This window comes from Pristiophorus japonicus, chromosome 24 (assembly GCF_044704955.1).
Source record: "Pristiophorus japonicus isolate sPriJap1 chromosome 24, sPriJap1.hap1, whole genome shotgun sequence".
Taxonomy (NCBI): domain Eukaryota; kingdom Metazoa; phylum Chordata; class Chondrichthyes; family Pristiophoridae; genus Pristiophorus; species Pristiophorus japonicus.
Window position 1 is genome coordinate 18,205,435 of NC_092000.1, and position 17,578 is coordinate 18,223,012.

The 17,578-nt window shown below is 48.9% G+C and overlaps 1 protein-coding gene and 1 long non-coding RNA gene across 3 annotated transcripts in view; one reads left to right on the plus strand and one right to left on the minus strand.

Moving 5' to 3' along the window:
* Positions 1-17,578, plus strand: part of LOC139237827 (adhesion G protein-coupled receptor E2-like) — an 86,909-nt gene that overhangs the window by 21,747 nt on the left and 47,584 nt on the right. Inside the window, exons 4-8 of one of the 2 annotated variants that reach the window (XM_070867055.1) lie at positions 5,355-5,507; positions 9,487-9,639; positions 13,888-14,025; positions 14,885-15,004; positions 17,337-17,395. In XM_070867055.1, coding sequence (XP_070723156.1) covers positions 5,355-5,507; positions 9,487-9,639; positions 13,888-14,025; positions 14,885-15,004; positions 17,337-17,395 — 623 coding nt within the window. The remainder of the gene's footprint in view (positions 1-5,354; positions 5,508-9,486; positions 9,640-13,887; positions 14,026-14,884; positions 15,005-17,336; positions 17,396-17,578) is intronic. The other variant, XM_070867057.1, reaches the window with a different exon arrangement.
* On the minus strand, positions 3,313-14,260 carry LOC139237828 (uncharacterized). The gene is made up of 4 exons (XR_011588526.1): positions 13,811-14,260; positions 9,608-9,784; positions 5,476-5,652; positions 3,313-3,937 (listed from the first exon to the last, which is right to left on the minus strand). It is a non-coding gene; the product is annotated as an uncharacterized lncRNA (long non-coding RNA).

Sequence of the window (17,578 nt, forward strand, 5' to 3'; positions counted from 1 at the left end):
AACATGAGCTGACCTTGCAACCCTTGAAGCTTGAGGGTCAATTCTATTGGCCTAAAGAAACCTGTATGTAATCTATAATTGTTACGATTGAATTGTGTCCAGCCGACATAGGTTGGGTAAGTGTAGTGAACTGTTGTAAAACATATAAATATCACTGAATTTCTTTGCTCGACGGAGAATAGTGCCTGGTGTAACCCAGAGGCTTTCTCCCCGCTGACGTAATAAAGGCCGTTTTGATGTTGGAACCGACCCAGAGGGTCGAGTGATTCTTCCTGGGAAACATTCGCGCTAACAGGAGGACACACAAAATCTGCAAAGGGATATAAACTAAGTGAGTATAATGTGGAAAGTGTGAAGTTATCCACATTGGCAGAAAAAATAAAAAAGCAAATTATTATTTAAATGGAGAAAAATTACAAAATGCTGCTAGACAGAGGGACCTGGGGGTCTTTGTTATATGGAACACAAAAAGTTAGTATGAAGGTTCAGCGAGTAATCAGGAAGGCAAATGGAATGTTGGCCTTTATTGCAAAGGGATGGAATATAGAAGCAGAGAAGTCCTGCGACAACTGTACAGGGTATTCGTGAGGCCACACCTAAGGTACTGCGTACAGTTTTAATCTCTTTATTTAAGGAGGGATATACTTGCATTGGAGGCAGTTCAGAGAAGGTTCACATAAAGGATATGTGTGCGCACTAGGTCCTTGCATCAGAGCAGATCTCCAGTCATCCTGTTAAACCCTTGCCACTGGATAAAGGCCGAGCTCTGTCAAGCCCATGTGGTGGCTGATGCACAACGGCCTCCACACGTTAAAAAAATCCACGCCCAGGCATCTTCCACCCCCTCAATTGGAGTTCAGGACTGGAACATCGGGTCCTCCATTGAAACATCTGTGAACTCTTGTGGAAGCAAGTCATCCTCGTTCGAAAAACCACCTGCGATGAACGCTAGCTGCAACAGTTGTTGGATGGTGGAAGATAGCAAGGGGAAAGTTGTTTTGGTCCGGGAGCTGCCACCCTGGCCAGCTGCAGGAAAAATGCAGGGAGCGGTGCCAGCACGTTTACATGGCCTTCTTCGACTTTACAAAGGCCTTTGACACTGTCGCGAGGGTCGATGGAGCGTCCTCCTCCGTTTCGGATGCCCCCAAAAGTACGTCACCATCCTCCGCCATGCAGGCCGTGATCCTTACCAACGCATCCATCACAGACCCAATCCACGTCCGGACCGGGGTCAAACCGGGCTGCGTCATCGCCCCAACCCTCTTCTCGATCTTCCTCGCTGCCATGCTCCACCCCGCTGGAGTGGAACTAAACTACAGAACCAGTGGGAACCTGTTCAACCTTCGTCGTCTCCAGGCCAGGTCCAAGACCACCCCAATCTCTGTCGTCGAGCTACAGTACGCAGACAACGCCTGCGTCTGCGCACATAGAGGCTGAACTCTAGGACATAGTTGACGTATTTACTGAGGCGTACGAAAGCATGGGCCTAACGCTAAACATCTGTAAGACAAAGGTCCTCCATCAGCTTGTCCCTGCCGCACAGCACTGGCCCCAAGTCATCAAGATCCACGACGCGGCCCTGGACAACTTGAACCATTTCCCAAATCTCGGGAGCCTCTTATCAACAAGAGCAGACATTGACGACAAGATTCAACATCGACTCCAATGCGCCAGTGCAGCCTTTGGCTGCCTAAGAAAAAGAGTGAAGACCAGGCCCTCAAATCCTCCACCAAGCTCATGGTCTATATGGCTATAGTAATACCCGCCCTCCTGTTTGGCTCAGAGACATGGACCATGTACAGTAGACATCTCAAGTCGCTGGAGAAATACCATCAACGGTGTCTCCGCAAAATCCTAAATATCCCTTTGGAGGACAAACGCACTAACGTTAGGGTCCTCGACCAGGCCACCATCCCCAGCATTTAAGCGCTGACCATACTTGATCAGCTCCGCTGGGCGGGCCACATTGTTCGCATGCCAGACACGAGACTCCCAAAGCAAGCGCTCTACTCGGAACTCCTTTACGGCAAACGAGTCAAAGGTGGGCAGAGATAACGTTACAGGGACACCCTCAAAGCCTCCCTGATAACGTCCAACATCCCCACTAACACCTGGGAGTCCCTGGCCAAAGACCGCCCTAAGTGGAGGAAGTGCATCCGGGAGGGCGCTGAGCACCTCGAGTCCCATCGCCGAGAGCATGCAGCGGAAGAAGCGTGCGGCAAACCAGACTCCCCACCCATCCCTTCCCTCAATGGCTATCTGCCCCACCTGTGACAGGGACTGTGGTTCTCGTATTGGACTGTTCAGTCACCAAAGAACTAATTTTTAGAGTGGAAGCAAGTCTTTCTCGATTCCGAGCGACTGCCTATGGTGATCATGATTTTAATTTGAACGTCGGCCTTCCCGGCAGGTGCTCTTACAGGCTAAAAAAATGGTGAGTAAAGAGCGGAACGCGGGCTGATTCTGCCAGAGAACAAGGTAAGTTTTTTTTCTTTCTTTATTTCTGCATTTTTTTTCGTTAGTTGTCACAGGGGAGAAGTTTGAGTGCAGGTCGGAGAAGTTGAATTTTTTTTCTTTCCGTTTTCCAGCCAGAAGGCGGCAGTTCCCGTTGGGAAATTCAGTCGGCCTTCTAAGCTCCCGTCCGAGGATGAGTGCGCAGCGCCACTTTGCAACGCTTATCTCTTTATTGGGGCGTAAAAACTGAATTTGGCAGTTGGAGCCCGCACCTACGGCCCGGCGGTAAAACCAGAACTCGGGTGGCAACACCGCCTCACAAATGGCGGGACCGAATTTCAACCCCTTAGTGTACAAATCTATTGTTTTCCCCTTACGATAACGCAGATTGCTCTTTGGTGTCTTGCACCCACTGTCGGCATTTGCACTAATGGGTCATGTGAAGGCACGGCTTAAAATGCAGGTTCGACCTCTATCCTCTCCGTCCCCCACATTGTTCCTGTTTCTGTCAGCAGAGCAGCCCCTGCTGCACCAGTTTGGTATCACAATTTCCAGTCTTGTGGCGTCTCCAAGTTGCATTGGCATTTTGGTTGGCGGGAACTGGGCTGAGATCGCCCGAGGTCACTTTGCCTCAGACTCTTGCAGCCTCAATCCTTCCCAATGGTGGCAGAGAATGAATAATGTTGTGTCCTTCAGTCTTCACCCGTTTACAACAATATAAACACCCATCATTTTTCAAAGTTGCTATTTCTCATGTATTTGAGGAGTTTATTGGCTGTCGGGGACCTACAGAAATGTAAGATTTGGATCACTGGTCACACACAGAACAAAGGGTCTTAGGAGACGAAAGGCATTTTATTAATGAGCAGTAGTTTAAATATAGTCAAACACAGCACACAATCAGGATAGACATGGTAGACATACGACCGTGACAAAGTCGCTGGTATTAGTCCCGATCGGACAGACGGCTGGTGGCACGAACAGCTCTTCTCTGCACCATGTGCCCTGAAAAGCACCTTAGATATCACTTTTATTCTTTTTTTAGGGATGGGCCTGGGGTAAGATGATGGACAGGACTATTTAACCTATAAGGTGTCTTCCCAGATCAGGATGACCAATGGCTCGTCGAGTTCTTTGTCTCAACTCTAAGCTGGAGCCCTCCTCTCCACATGTCATTCCTGTTTATACTTTCTGAAGGCCCTTCTCTCCTGTCCTTAATCTCCTACGGTTGGAGTCAGACATGACATTCTTGGCCTTCAGATGTTTGGAGCTGCCCGTTATCAGTTATTAATGTTCACGATGTTCCAGTCGCTTTAGCTATTGTACCCTGGAACGAATCCTTCAATTCTAACATCATTCTGCAGAGACTTTTTTGTCTCAAGTTATTTCTTCTAATTCCCAATTTCTTACAGGAATGTAAGCTTGGACAGTCTCACTCCCCATCCCAGTGGAATCATTTCTTCCCCCGACGACACTCTGTTACCTGGTGGGGGAAACAAGTTTTAGAACTTTAACATTTCATGTACAAACCGTTAGGGGGAAAAATTGGCCTGGTTTGCGCCTCATGTTAGTGCCTGTGGGCGGCGCTAATGGGGCGCTAAGGGATTACCGACCGGGCGCGGCGAGATCACTGACACCTGCGAATTTGCCTGGCGGGTTTGCGCTGGTGCTAAGACTTAGAGTCCGGGAGATCGTGACCTCATCCAGTGTGCAGCACCAAGTTACCGCCCCAGATGCAATATTTGCTCCCGCCTCATGCAACATCGCCAGACATCAAAAATGGCATCTGCGGGAGGCGTTGTCACCTCGGCCGGCCGCTTAGGGAGCGCTGATTAAAGGCAGCAGTGGTCAGCTCGGCCAAAATCTTCTTACGTCCCCAGTGTGTTGCATTCTGCTCTTTTTGGACCCCACGATTGCTCAGTCCTGCACTCTCTCAGAGCGCTTGGAGCTTCTATGTGCGTATCGCAGGTGCCAGCATCCAGCAGAGACAGCCCTAGGCTTCAATGAATGCAGCATTGGTCTTTCTCTTTATGGGAGGGAAGGAGCCTGAAAAACCACCAACGCTGCAGGAACATCGCTCAGCGTCTGCCTCCCCTCTCACTCCCTTTTGCGCTCTAAGGGAAGTGGTTAGCGCTTGATTTAGTGCTGCACCTTCCTGTTGGAACGCTAAAGTGAAAGTTCCCGGCAGAATCAAATCTTTAGCGCCTGGCGATACATTTGCGCTCCCGTAAAAGCTAGTGCCCCAAGCGTGGCGCGACACAATGTCTAGCCCTTAAACGGGAGATTGTATCCCTGGCTTGTGGCAGCTAGAGACGGTAAATCCATTGCACGAGGAATATTTCTGCTATTATCAAGAGGAGAGAGTTGGCCATAAGGGAACTGGGTTATATTACAGTGATATTTCTATTCCAGAGCTGAAATATAATGGTGTAATTCTCCGTAGCCCATCAGCTACTTAAATGTCCCTTCCCAGCACTCCCCCCATCTACTACCCTAAGGTGATGCCTTCCATTTACATCCAGCCATTCAGAATATATCTCCACCTCCGTGACCTCTTGACTACTGGCTGTATCCAGTCCCGGCCCCCAGTTCCTTCACATTGAGTATCTGGCTCTTTCTAGGACACTGCTGCCCATTGTGGGCTCGGGATTCGAGGGGACAGATGTCCATTAGGCCGGCCTCAGGGGATGGCCGATTGGCAGGTGGGACCCATCACTTGGGGGCCAGCAGTTCCAGAGTCGTGCCCGTCAGTCCCACTTCAACCACTGCTCTTTGGCCCTAACATCTTCACACTGATGAGCAAAACATTCCTCCGCTTCCCCGCCTCCCCCCAAATAACGTTTGAAAAGATCTCCCAACAGCTGGTTAAGTTAGTAAAGTCACTTTCTTATGTATTACAGATATTGATGAGTGTGTGGATACAACGAGAGTTTGCGGGTCCAATGCAACCTGTAACAATACAATGGGAGGTTTCTACTGTACCTGTGCTGGAGGCTTTGTCCCAAACAATGGAGTACTCACCTTTACCGATATAACAAAAGTTCAGTGTCAAGGTAAGGACTTTACTCTCCCTCGCAATGACTCCCAGGATGAGAGTGTTGTGATTCTTTGTTCTCTTTGATCTTCTGAAGCCAGCGCGTTTGCCGTCTACTGTGGATCTGTGCCCGACCCGTCCCCTGTGCGCCCAATGGAGTCTGTCTGAATAACAACGGATGTTTCTGATGTGAGCACAATGAAGGATTAATAAATGACAGCCAGCATGGATTTTTTAAAGGCAATTTGTGTCTGACAAAATTGATTGAGTTCTTTGATGAAGTAGCGAAGAGGGTGGATGAGGGCAGTGCAGTTGATGTCATATATGTGGTCTTTCAAAAGGCGTTTGATAAAGTGGCACATAATAGACTTGTTAGCAAAATTGAATCCACGGGATTCTAGGGATAGTGGCAATGTGGATACAAACTTGGCTAAGATACAGAAAGCTGAGAGTAGTGGTTAACTGTTGTTTATCAGACGTATACAGTGATGTCCCCCAGAGGTTTGCATTAGGACCACCACTGGAGAATTGCGTCCAATTCTGGGCACCACACTTTAGGAAGGATGTCAAGGCCTTGGAGAGGGTGCAGTGGAGATTTACTAAAATGATACTGGGGATGAGGGACTTCAGCTTGTGGAAAGGCTGCAGAAGCTGGAGTTGGTCTCCTTGGAGCAGAGAAGGTTAAGGGGAAATCTAATAGAACTGTTCAAAATTAAGAAAGATTTTGATATCGATAGGGAGTAACTGTTTCCACTGGCAGGACAGCTGATAACCAGAGGACACAGATTAAAGACAAGTAGCAAAAGAACCAGGGAGAAGATGGAGACATTTTTTACGCAGTGAATCGTTATGATCTGGAACGTACTGCCTGAAAGGGAGGTGCAAGCAGATTCAATAGTGACTTTCAAAAAGAAATTGGATAAATACTTGAAGGAAAAAAAAATTGCAGAATTATGGGGAAAGTGCGGGCGAGTGGAACTGATTACATAGCTCTTCCACAGAACCAGCACAGGCTTGATGTGCTGAATGGCAGGCTTCTGTGCTGCGTGATTCTATGTGTTAGCTCGGCCCCTAGGGGGCACTGGAGTGGATCCTGCTGTCTGGTCCATTGCTAAGTCAGACGGGACCTCGGTTAAACATCGTTTGCTTCTAAAACAGAGAGTCGGGATGAACGGATCATTTTCTGGTTGGCAAACTGTAACTAATGGGGTGCCACAGGGATCAGTGTTGGGGCCTCAATTATTTACAATCTATTAATGGATTGGATGAGGGGATCAAGTGTAATGTAGGCAAATTTGCTGATGATTCAAAGATAGATGAGAAAGCAAGTTGTGCGGAAAACGCAAAGATTCTGCAAAAGGATATAGACAGGCTAAGTGAATGGGCAAAAATTTGGCAGATGGAGTATAATGTGGGAAAATAGGAAAATGTGTGGTTATCTACTTTGGTAGGAAAAATAAAAAAGCATATTATTATTTAAATGGAAAAATGCTGCAGTTCTGAGGGTTTTTGTACATGAAACACAAAAAGTTAGGATGCAGGTAAAGCAAGTAATTAGGAAGGCAAATGGAATGTTGGTCTTTATTGCAAGGGGGATGGAATATAAAAGCAGAGAAGTCCTGCTACAACTGTAAAGGGCGTTGGTAAGACCACACCTGGAGTACTGTGTACAGTTTTGGCCTCCTTACTTAAGGAGGGATATACTTGCATTGGAGGCAGTTCAGAGAAGGTTCACGAGGTTGATTCCTAAGATGAAGGGGTTGTCTTATGAAGAAAGATTGAGCAGGTTGGGCCTACACTCATTGGAGTTTATAAGAATGAGAGGTGATCTTAATGAAATGTATAAGCTTCTGAGGGGGTTTGACAGGGTAGTTGCAGAGAGGATGTTTCCCCTCGTGGGGGAATCTAGAACTAGGGGGCATAGTTTAAGAATAAGGGGTTGCCCATTTAAAACAGAACTGAGGAGGAATTTCTTCTCTGTGGGTTGTGGATCCTTGGAATTCTCTACCCCAGAGAGCTGTGGAGGCTGGGTCATTGAATATATTTAATGTGGAGGTAGACAGATTTTTGAACGATAAGGGAGTGAAGGGTTGTGGGGAGTAGGCAGGGAAGCAGAGTTGAGGCCAGGATCAGATCAGCCATGATCTTATTGAATAATGGAGCAGGCTCGAGGGGCCAAATGGCCTACTCCTGCTCCTATTTCTTATGCCTTATGTTCTAAGTTGGTTGTGGGTTCAAGCCCCACTTCATAATCTAGGCTGACGCTCCAGTGCAGTGCTGAGGGCCTTTCTGAAGATCCTTCTCTCCTGTCCTTAATCTCCTACGGTTGGAGTCAGACATGACATTCTTGGCCTTCAGATGTTTGGAGCTGCCCTTTATCAGTTATTTATGTTCACGCTGTTCCAGTCGCTTTAGCTATTGTACCCTGGAACAAATCCTTCAATTCTAACACCAGTCTGCAGAGACTTTTTTGTCTCAAGTTATTTCTTCTAATTCCCAATTTCTTACAGGAATGTAAGCTTGGACAGTCTCACTCCCCATCCCAGTGGAATCATTTCTTCCCCCGACGACACTCTGTTACCTGGTGGGGGAAACAAGTTTTAGAACTTTAACATTTCATGTACAAACCGTTAGGGGGAAAAATTGGCCTGGTTTGCGCCTCACGTTCGTGCCTGTGGGGGGCGCTAATGGGGCGCTAAGGGATTACCGACCGGGCACGGCGAGATCACTGACACCTGCGAATTTGCCTGGCGGGTTTGCGCTGGCGCTAAGACTGAGAGTCCGGGAGATCGTGACCTCATCCAGTGTGCAGCACCAAGTTACTGCCCCAGATGCAATATTTGCTCCCGCCCCATACAACATCGCCAGGCATCAAAAATGGCATCTGCGGGAGGCGTTGTCACCTCGGCCGGCCGCTTAGGGAGCGCTGATTAAAGGCAGCAGTGGTCAGGTTGGCCAAAATCTTCTTACGTCCCCAGTGTGTTGCATTCTGCTCTTTTTGGACCCCACGATTGCTCAGTCTTGCACTCTCTCAGAGCGCTTGGAGCTTCTATGTGCGTATCGCAGGTGCCGGCATCCAGCAGAGACAGCCCTAGGCTTCAATGAACGCAGCATTGGTCTTTCTCTTTATGGGAGGGAAGGAGCCTGAAAAACCACCAACGCTGCAGGAACATCGCTCAGCGTCTGCCTCCCCTCTCACTCCCTTTTGCGCTCTAAGGGAAGTGGTTAGCGCTTGATTTAGCGCTGCACCTCCCTGTTGGAACGCTAAAGTGGAAGTTCCCAGCAGAATCAAATCTTTAGCGCCTGGCGATACATTTGCGCTCCCGTAAAAGCCAGCGCCCCAAGCGTGGCGCGACACAATGTCTAGCCCTTAAACGGGAGATTGTATCCCTGGCTTGTGGCAGCTAGAGACGGTAAATCCATTGCACGAGGAATATTTCTGCTATTATCAAGAGGAGAGAGTTGGCCGTAAGGGAACTGGGTTATATTACAGTGATATTTCTATTACAGAGCTGAAATATAATGGTGTAATTCTCCGTAGCCCATCAGCTACTTAACTGTCCCTTCCCAGCACTCCCCCCATCTACTACCCTAAGGTGATGCCTTCCATTTACATCCGGCCATTCAGAATATATCTCCACCTCCGTGACCTCTTGACTACTGGCTGTATCCAGACCCGGCCCCCAGTTCCCCCACATTGAGTATCTGGCTCTTTCTAGGACACTGCTGCCCATTGTGGGCTCGAGATTCGAGGGGACAGATGTCCATTAGGCCGGCCTCAGGGGATGGCCGATTGGCAGGTGGGACCCATCACTTGGGGGCCAGCAGTTCCAGAGTCGTGCCTGTCAGTCCCACTTCAACCACTGCTCTTTGGCCCTAACATCTTCACACTGATGAGCAAAACATTCCTCCGCTTCCCCACCTCCCCCCAAATAACGTTTGAAAAGATCTCCCAACAGCTGGTTAAGTTAGTAAAGTCACTTTCTTATGTATTACAGATATTGATGAGTGTGTGGATACAACGAGAGTTTGCGGGTCCAATGCAATCTGCAACAATACAATGGGAGGTTTCTACTGTACCTGTGCTGGAGGCTTTGCCCCAAACAATGGAGAACTCACCTTTACCGATATAACAAAAGCTCAGTGTCAAGGTAAGGACTTTACTCTCCCTCGCAATGAGTCCCAGGATGAGAGTGTTGTGATTCTTTGTCCTCTTTGATCTTCTGAAGCCAGCGCGTTTGCCGTCTACTGTGGATCTGTGCCCGACCCGTCCCCTGTGCGCCCAATGGAGTCTGTCTGAATAACAACGGATGTTTCTGATGTGAGCACAATGAAGGATTAATAAATGACAGCCAGCATGGATTTGTTAAAGGCAATTCGTATCTGACAAAATTGATTGAGTTCTTTGATGAAGTAGCGAAGAGAGTGGATGAGGGCAGTGCAGTTGATGTCATATATGTGGTCTTTCAAAAGGCGTTTGATAAAGTGGCACATAATAGATTGGTTAGCAAAATTGAATCCATAGGATTCTAGGGATAGTGGCGATGTGGATACAAACTTGGCTAAGATACAGAAAGCTGAGAGTAGTGGTTAACTGTTGTTTATCAGACGTATACAGTGATGTCCCCCAGAGGTTTGCATTAGGACCACCGCTGGAGGATTGCGTCCAATTCTGGGCACCACACTTTAGGAAGGATGTCACGGCCTTGGAGAGGGTGCAGTGGAGATTTACTAGCATGATACTGGGGATGAGGGACTCCAGCTATGTGGAAAGGCTGCAGAAGCTGGAGTTGGTCTCCTTGGAGCAGAGAAGGTTAAGGGGAAATCTAATAGAACTGTTCAAAATTAAGAAAGATTTTGATATAGATAGGGAGTAACTGTTTCCACTGGCAGGACAGCTGATAACCAGAGGACACAGATTAAAGACAAGTAGCAAAAGAACCAGGGAGAAGATGGAGACATTTTTTACGCAGTGAATCGTTATGATCTGGAACGCACTGCCTGAAAGGGAGGTCAAGCAGATTCAATAGTGACTTTCAAAAGGAAATTGGATAAATAGTTGAAAGAAAATAAATTGCAGAATTATGGGGAAAGTGCGGGCGAGTGGAACTGATTACATTGCTCTTCCACAGAACCAGCACAGGCTTGATGTGCTGAATGGCAGGCTTCTGTGCTGCGTGATTCTATGTGTTAGCTCGGCCCCTAGGGGGCACTGGAGTGGATCCTACTGTCTGGTCCATTGCTAAGTCAGACGGAACCTCGGTTAAACATCGCTTGCTTCTAAAACAGAGAGTCGGGATGAACAGATCATTTTGTGGTTGGCAAACTGTAACTAGTGGGGTGCCACAGGGATCAGTGCTGGGGCCTCAATTATTTACAATCTATTAATGGATTGGATGAAGGAATCGAGTGTAATGTAGGCATATTTTCTGGTGATACAAAGATAGGTGAGAAAGCAAGTTGTGCAGAGGATGCTAAGATTCTGCAAAGGGATATAGACAGGCTAAGTGAGTGGGCAAAAATTTGGCAGATGGAGTATAATGTGTGAGATTATCTACTTTGGTATGAAAAATAAAAAAGCAAATTATTATTTAAATGGCAAAATGCTGCAGTTCTGAGGGTTTTTGTACATGAAACACAAAAGGTTAGTCTGCAGGTAAAGCAAGTAATTAGGAAGGCAAATGGAATGTTGGCCTTTATTGCAAGGGGGATGGAGTATAAAAGCAGAGAAGTCCTGCTACAACTGTAAAGGGCGTTGGTAAGACCACACCTGGAGTACTGTGTACAGTTTTGGTCTCCTTATTTAAGGAGGGATATACTTGCATTGGAGGCAGTTCAGAGAAGGTTCACGAGGTTGATTCCTGAGATGAAGGGGTTGTCTTATGAAGAAAGGTTGAGCAGGTTGGACCTACACTCATTGGAGTTTAGAAGAATGAGAGGTGATCTTAATGAAACGTATAAGCTTCTGAGGGAGTTTGACAGGGTAGATGCTGAGAGGATGTTTCCCCTCGTGGGGGAATCTAAAATTAGGGGGCATAGTTTCAGAATAAGGGGATGCCCATTTAAAACAGAACTGAGGAGGAATTTCTTCTCTGAGGGTTGTGGATCCTTGGAATTCTCTACCCCACAGAGCTGTGGAGGCTGGGTCATTGAATATATTTAATGTGGAGGTAGACAGATTTTTGAACGATAAGGGAGTGAAGGGTTATGGGAAGCGGGTAGGGAAGTGGAGTTGAGGCCAGGATCAGTTCAGCCATGATCTTATTGAATAACGGAGCAGACTTGAGGGGCCAAATGGCCTACTTCTGCTCCTATTTCTTATGCCTTATATTCTAAGTTGGTTGTGGGTTCAAGCCCCACTTCACAATCTAGGCTGACGCTCCAGTGCAGCGCTGAGGGAGCGCGGCACTGTCGGAGGTGCCATCTTTCGGATGAGATATTAACATGAGGCTCCGTCTGCTCTCTCAGGTAGATGTAAAAGATCCCACGGCACTATTTCGATGAAACATAGAAACATAGAAAATAGGTGCAGGACTAGGCCATTCGGCCCTTCGAGCCTGCACCGCCATTCAACAAGATCATGGCTGATCACCCACCCCAGCACCTCCCCCCCACGCCCCCTCCACAACCCGACCCCCCCAGCCGCAAGGACCACATCCAACTCCCTCCCGAACACATCCAATGAACTGGCATTAACAACCCTCCGCGGCAGGGAACCCCACAGGCCAACAACTCCCCAAGTGAAGAAGTCTCTCCCAATCCCAGCCCCAAACAGCCCACCCCCATCCCAAGAGCGTGCACCCCCCTGGCTCCGGACCCACCCAACACCGGGAACACTCCCCCCGCACCCAACCCGTCCCGTCCCGTCAGTCCTTCCCAAATGCCGAACACCCCCGGATGTCGAGCTCCCAATCCCGGCCACCCCAGAGCCACGCCCCCGCGACGCCAACCACACCACATCCACCAACCACCATCTGCGCAGTCAACCCGTCCACCCCACTCTGAACACTCCCTGCACCGAGGCACAGAGCCCCCAGGCCCGCCCCTCCAACACACTTCGCCCCCCCCAGACCTCCGCTGCAATGTGGCCCTCCTGTCCCCCCCCCTCGGGTTTCTCCGCCCCCCACCTCCACCACTCTCCCCTCCATCCCCCGCCCCCGTCTCCCCTCATCTTCCCTCTGCCTCCCCACACAGGCTCTCACCATGGGGGCTGTAACCTTCTGGGGCAGGGAATTTTAGCCCCCAGCGTGGAAGTCCTGCTCCCGCCGCAGAATTGGCCTTACCACCCCTCACTGGAAGCGGAGTGCAATTTCCCACACTCCACTTCCTTTGGGGGCACGACTGGATGCTCCTGTGACAGTTTGAACTGGTGCTCTCCACTCTCCCGTCCCACAACAGTTGGAACTGGTGCTCTCCATTCTCCCGTCCCGCAACAGTTGGAACTGGTGCTCTCCACTCTCCCGAAGAGCAGGTGAGTTCGCATCCGATGACCTGGGTCAATATTTTTCCCTCAGCAAACATCAATAAAACAGATGATCTGGTCATTGCCTCGTTGCTGTGTGTGGGAGCTTGCTGTGTGCAAATTGGCTGCTGTGTTTCCCACATTACAATAGTGACTACATTCCAAAAGTATTTAATTGGCTGTGGAGAGGTTTGAGACTTTCAGTGATCGTAAAAGGCGCTATATAAATGCAAGTCTTTCTCTCTCTCACAGGCTCACGTATAATATAAAATGAGCCATAACTAGTCAATTGCACCTGTAATAGCGGATTTCAGTGAAGCACCAGTGAATTCACCGGTAAAACAAGAACCCAGTGCCAAAGTGAAGGCTTTATTTTCCTTCGTAAAGTCCAGAAAGAAAGACTTTTATTTAGCGCATTTCACAACGTCAGGATGTTCAAAAGCGCTTTATAGCTGATTAAAAACATTTGACGTGTAGTCACTGCTGTAATGTTGGAAACGCGACAGCCAATTTGCGCACAGCAAGCTCCCAAAACCAGGCACGTGACAATGCCCAGATAATCAGCTTTTAGATGTTGGGTGATATCGGCCAGGACACCCGGGCAACTGCCCTTGTTCTTCTTCAATATGGTGTCCTGGGATCTTTTTGCTTCCACCCGAGAGAGCGGACAAGACCTCAGTTTGACATCATCCGAAGGACAGCACATCCAACTGAGCAGCACTCCCTCAGTGATTCTTGATGATGTGCTTCTGTCCTCGGAGTGGGATTTGAACCTACACAACCCTCTGACTCAGAGTCAAGAGTGCCGCCCATTGAACCACTCTTTGAGCTTTCAATAAAGTTGAGGATGAAGGTGTTACCTTTTCTTATTCTTTTTTCTTTGTCGTCCCTTCTGATGTTGTTGAATCTGTATCTGTTTGTTTGGCATCCATTGCAGTTGATAAGTGTGTGTCCAATTTCTGTGGAATCAATCAAGTGTGCCGCAATACACCGACGTGGATCTTCTGTGACTGTATCGAAGGATTTTCCTTGCCCATCAAGGGCACTAAAGTGTCTTCGCCAACCCCTTGTGTAGGTAAGAACATTGAACCCTACCCAGTGTAATTGGGAGAGATAGGCAGGGAGGGGTTAGTATTGAACATTTTGGCTGTCGTCAGCATTGAAGCTAATGTCGACACTGTGGCCAAGGCTTTCCGTTCTCCCACCTTGTTGATTGGGAAGCATCTCCCGGGGAAGGAAGGGGGACTCCGGTAGGGAGGCGGAGAGGTTTAGGGAGGGAATTCCAGAGCTTGGCAGCTGAAGGCACGGCCGCCAATGGTGAAGTGATTAATATCAGGGATGCTCAAGAGGCCGGAATCGGAAGAGCGCAGAGATCGCGGAGGGTTGTCGGGCTGGAGGAGGTTACAGAGAGAGGGAGGGGTGAGGCCAGGGAGAAATTTGAAAACCAGGATGAGAATCTTAAATCGCGTCGTTGCCGGACCGGGAGCATTCTCTACAATCTCAAATGGGGACACTGAACCTCTCCTTCAAAACTGTCGAACTGAACATGAGCTGGCAGCAAGTGTCCGTCAAACCACCATCATTGCAACAGGCATTTTTAGTCAAATTTACTTTCAATTTTTTAATCTCTAAACCCCACCATCCCTTGTCCTGCAGAGATGTCGGGCCAACAAGGGACGGACTCACAGCCCGAGACCCTATCGACACCTCGAGCCCTCCCACCCTCTGCTAACGAGGCTGAGCTCAGGAATACACAGACTCAAAGTCTGGGGGGTGGGGGTTTGCTCTCCGCCCGCGACCTGCCCACCAGTCGAGGTGGGCACCTGACCCACCAAACCTGGGCCGTTGCCAGACCAGAAAGGGGCTTCGTTTGTCTTGTTAACACTGGCGGGGTGATGGTGGCAACCTGTGTTCATGTGTATTTCTGGTTTTAGATATTGACGAGTGTCTTGTAGACCCCTGTGGTCCTCACGGCATCTGCAGAAATACACAGGGAAGCTTCACTTGTGAAGGAGCGCCGACCCAGAGCACGACCAGCAGCCCCACTGAGATCGGTAAGAAAACCAATAACCTGACCCAGTATTTCAATAAAAGGAGATGAATTCTATTTATATTTCAGAGATTTTAAGGCTTAAATATTCAACTGTATATGAATTGATTACTATGAACACATTTCTCGCCCCTGTCCCGGCCACTATTGCTATCACGATATTCGGATGCCTGATCCACTTCCACGAAGCAGTTGATTTTAAGTTTGCAATGGCTCAAGTGTAGCTGGAGACCGACCAGTTCGATTGTGATCATTGTAACATAGAGCCCCCCCCCCCCCGCCGAATACTGTGGTAATGCAACTACTGTAAATACAATAAAAGAGTCACGACGACAAGTTCCTGTAGAGCCATCTTGTGTATAATGTGTAAGGCATGGGACCAACACTAAACATCGGGAAGACAAAGGTCCTCCACCAAACTGACCCCGACACACAGCGCTGCCCCCCCCGGTCATCAAAATCCACGGACAATATGGACAATTTTCCATACCTCGGGAGCCTACTGTCAGCAAGGGCAGACATCGACGACGAGGTCCAGCACCGTCTCCAGTGCGCCAGCGCAGCCTTCGGTCGATTGAGGAAGAGAGTGTTTGAAGACCAGGACCTCAAATCTGGCATCAAGCTTATGGTCTACAGGGCAGTGGTGATACCCGCCCTCCTAAATGGCTCAGAGATGTGGACCATATACAGTAGACACCTCAAAGCGCTGGAGAAATACCACCAACGCTGCCTCCGCAGGATCCTGCAAATCCCCTGGGAGGATAGACGCACCAACGTCAGTGTTCTCGCTCAGGCATCGAAGCACTGACCACACTTGACCAGCTCCATTGGGCGGGCCACATTGTCCGCACGCCCGACATGAGTCTCCCAAAGCAAGGGCTCTACTCGGAACTCCTACACGGTAAGCGAGCCCCAGGTGGGCAGAGGAAACGTTTCAAGGACACCCTCAAAGCCTCCTTGATAAAGTGCAACATCCCCACCGGCACCTGGGAGTCCCTGGCCAAAGACCACCCGAAGTAGAGGAAGTGCATCCGGGAGGGCGCTGAGCACCTCGAGTCTTGTCGCCGAGAGCATGCAGAAACCAAGTGCAGACAGCGGAAGGAACGTGCGGCAAACCAGACTCCCCACCCACCCTTTCCCTCAACCACTGTCTGTCCCACCTGTGACAAAGACTGTAATTCCCGCATTGGACAGGTCAGCCACCTGAGAACTCACTTTTAGAGTGGAAGCAAGTCTTCCTCGATTTCGAGGGACTGCCTATGATGATGATGAGTGTGTTTGTGATGATGTAAAGAATATATCATATTCATACAGCCAATCAAAAGGCGAGTGTAACCCGACCTGGCAGAAACCGGGCGATCGAGTTAGCGGCCAACATCTCACAGGACCTACAGAGCAACCTAAAAGCAACGGGGTCTGTGATATATTCTTTACAACATCACAAACAAACACACTCGACAAGGTGGCTCCAACACATCATGTGACTTTTATTGTCTTTGCATAGCAGTTGCATTACCACAGTAGTGCACTAGGTGGCACTCTCTATTACGAGGTTCATCTTTAAACCCGCACATTGGCTCCGATTGCATCGCGGCCCGAGCCGGGAAGCCATCGTACCTTTCCCGCCAGGTGAAGACAAAGAGAGACGATCCGGGTGCACAAGAGGCCATCTCAAGGTGCTTTCCCTCCTCTGGCTTTCCTTGTCCACAGGGAGCAGGAGTGTTCCTCCGGGCTCCATAAAGAAAGACTTGCATTTATATAGCGACTTTCACCACCACCGGACGTTGCAAATCCCTTTACAGCCAATGAAGCAATTTTTTGCAGTATGGTCAATGTTGTAACGTAGGAAACACAGCAGCCAGTTTGCGCACAGCAAGCTCCCACAAACAGCAATGTGATAATGACCAGATCATCTCTTTTTGCTTTGTGGATTGAGGGATATATATTGACCAGGACAAACTTCCCTGCTTTACTTTGAAATAGTGCCCTGGGAATGTTTTACATCCACCTGAGAGAGCAGGCGGGGCCTGGGTTTAACATCTCATCTGAAAGGCGGCACCTCCGACAGTGCAGTGTTCTGACTAGAATATCAGCGTAGATTTTTAAGCTCAAGTTTCTGGAGTGGGCCTTGAACCCACAACCTTCTGACTCGGAGGTGACTGTGCTACCCACTGAGCCACGGCTGACACTGAGGTGCGCTGAGACGTTGCACCCAGGCTGGGATATGACTCCATGTTGCGATAAATCTCACACTTCCCATGTAGACATTGGGACAGAAATCTCATTTGCTTTTCGAGCATTTTAGTTGCATCTTAAATGTTTTCCTGTCTTCACAGATTTGATCAAGGTCGACATGGAGCAATGCAGCTTGAACAATTCCCCCGAGGCGGGGCAGGTATTTACCATGATTCGAAGCGATGGCGATGAGGCAAAGACTGAGATACCGGGACTTTTCCCACCTGCACAGAGCAGGCTAAGAGCAGATACAATAGGGGCTTTTAAAATGATGAATGGTTTTGATAGGGTGAAAAGAGAAATATTACCTCATGTGGAGTCAGCGACCGAGAGTGTCATGTAT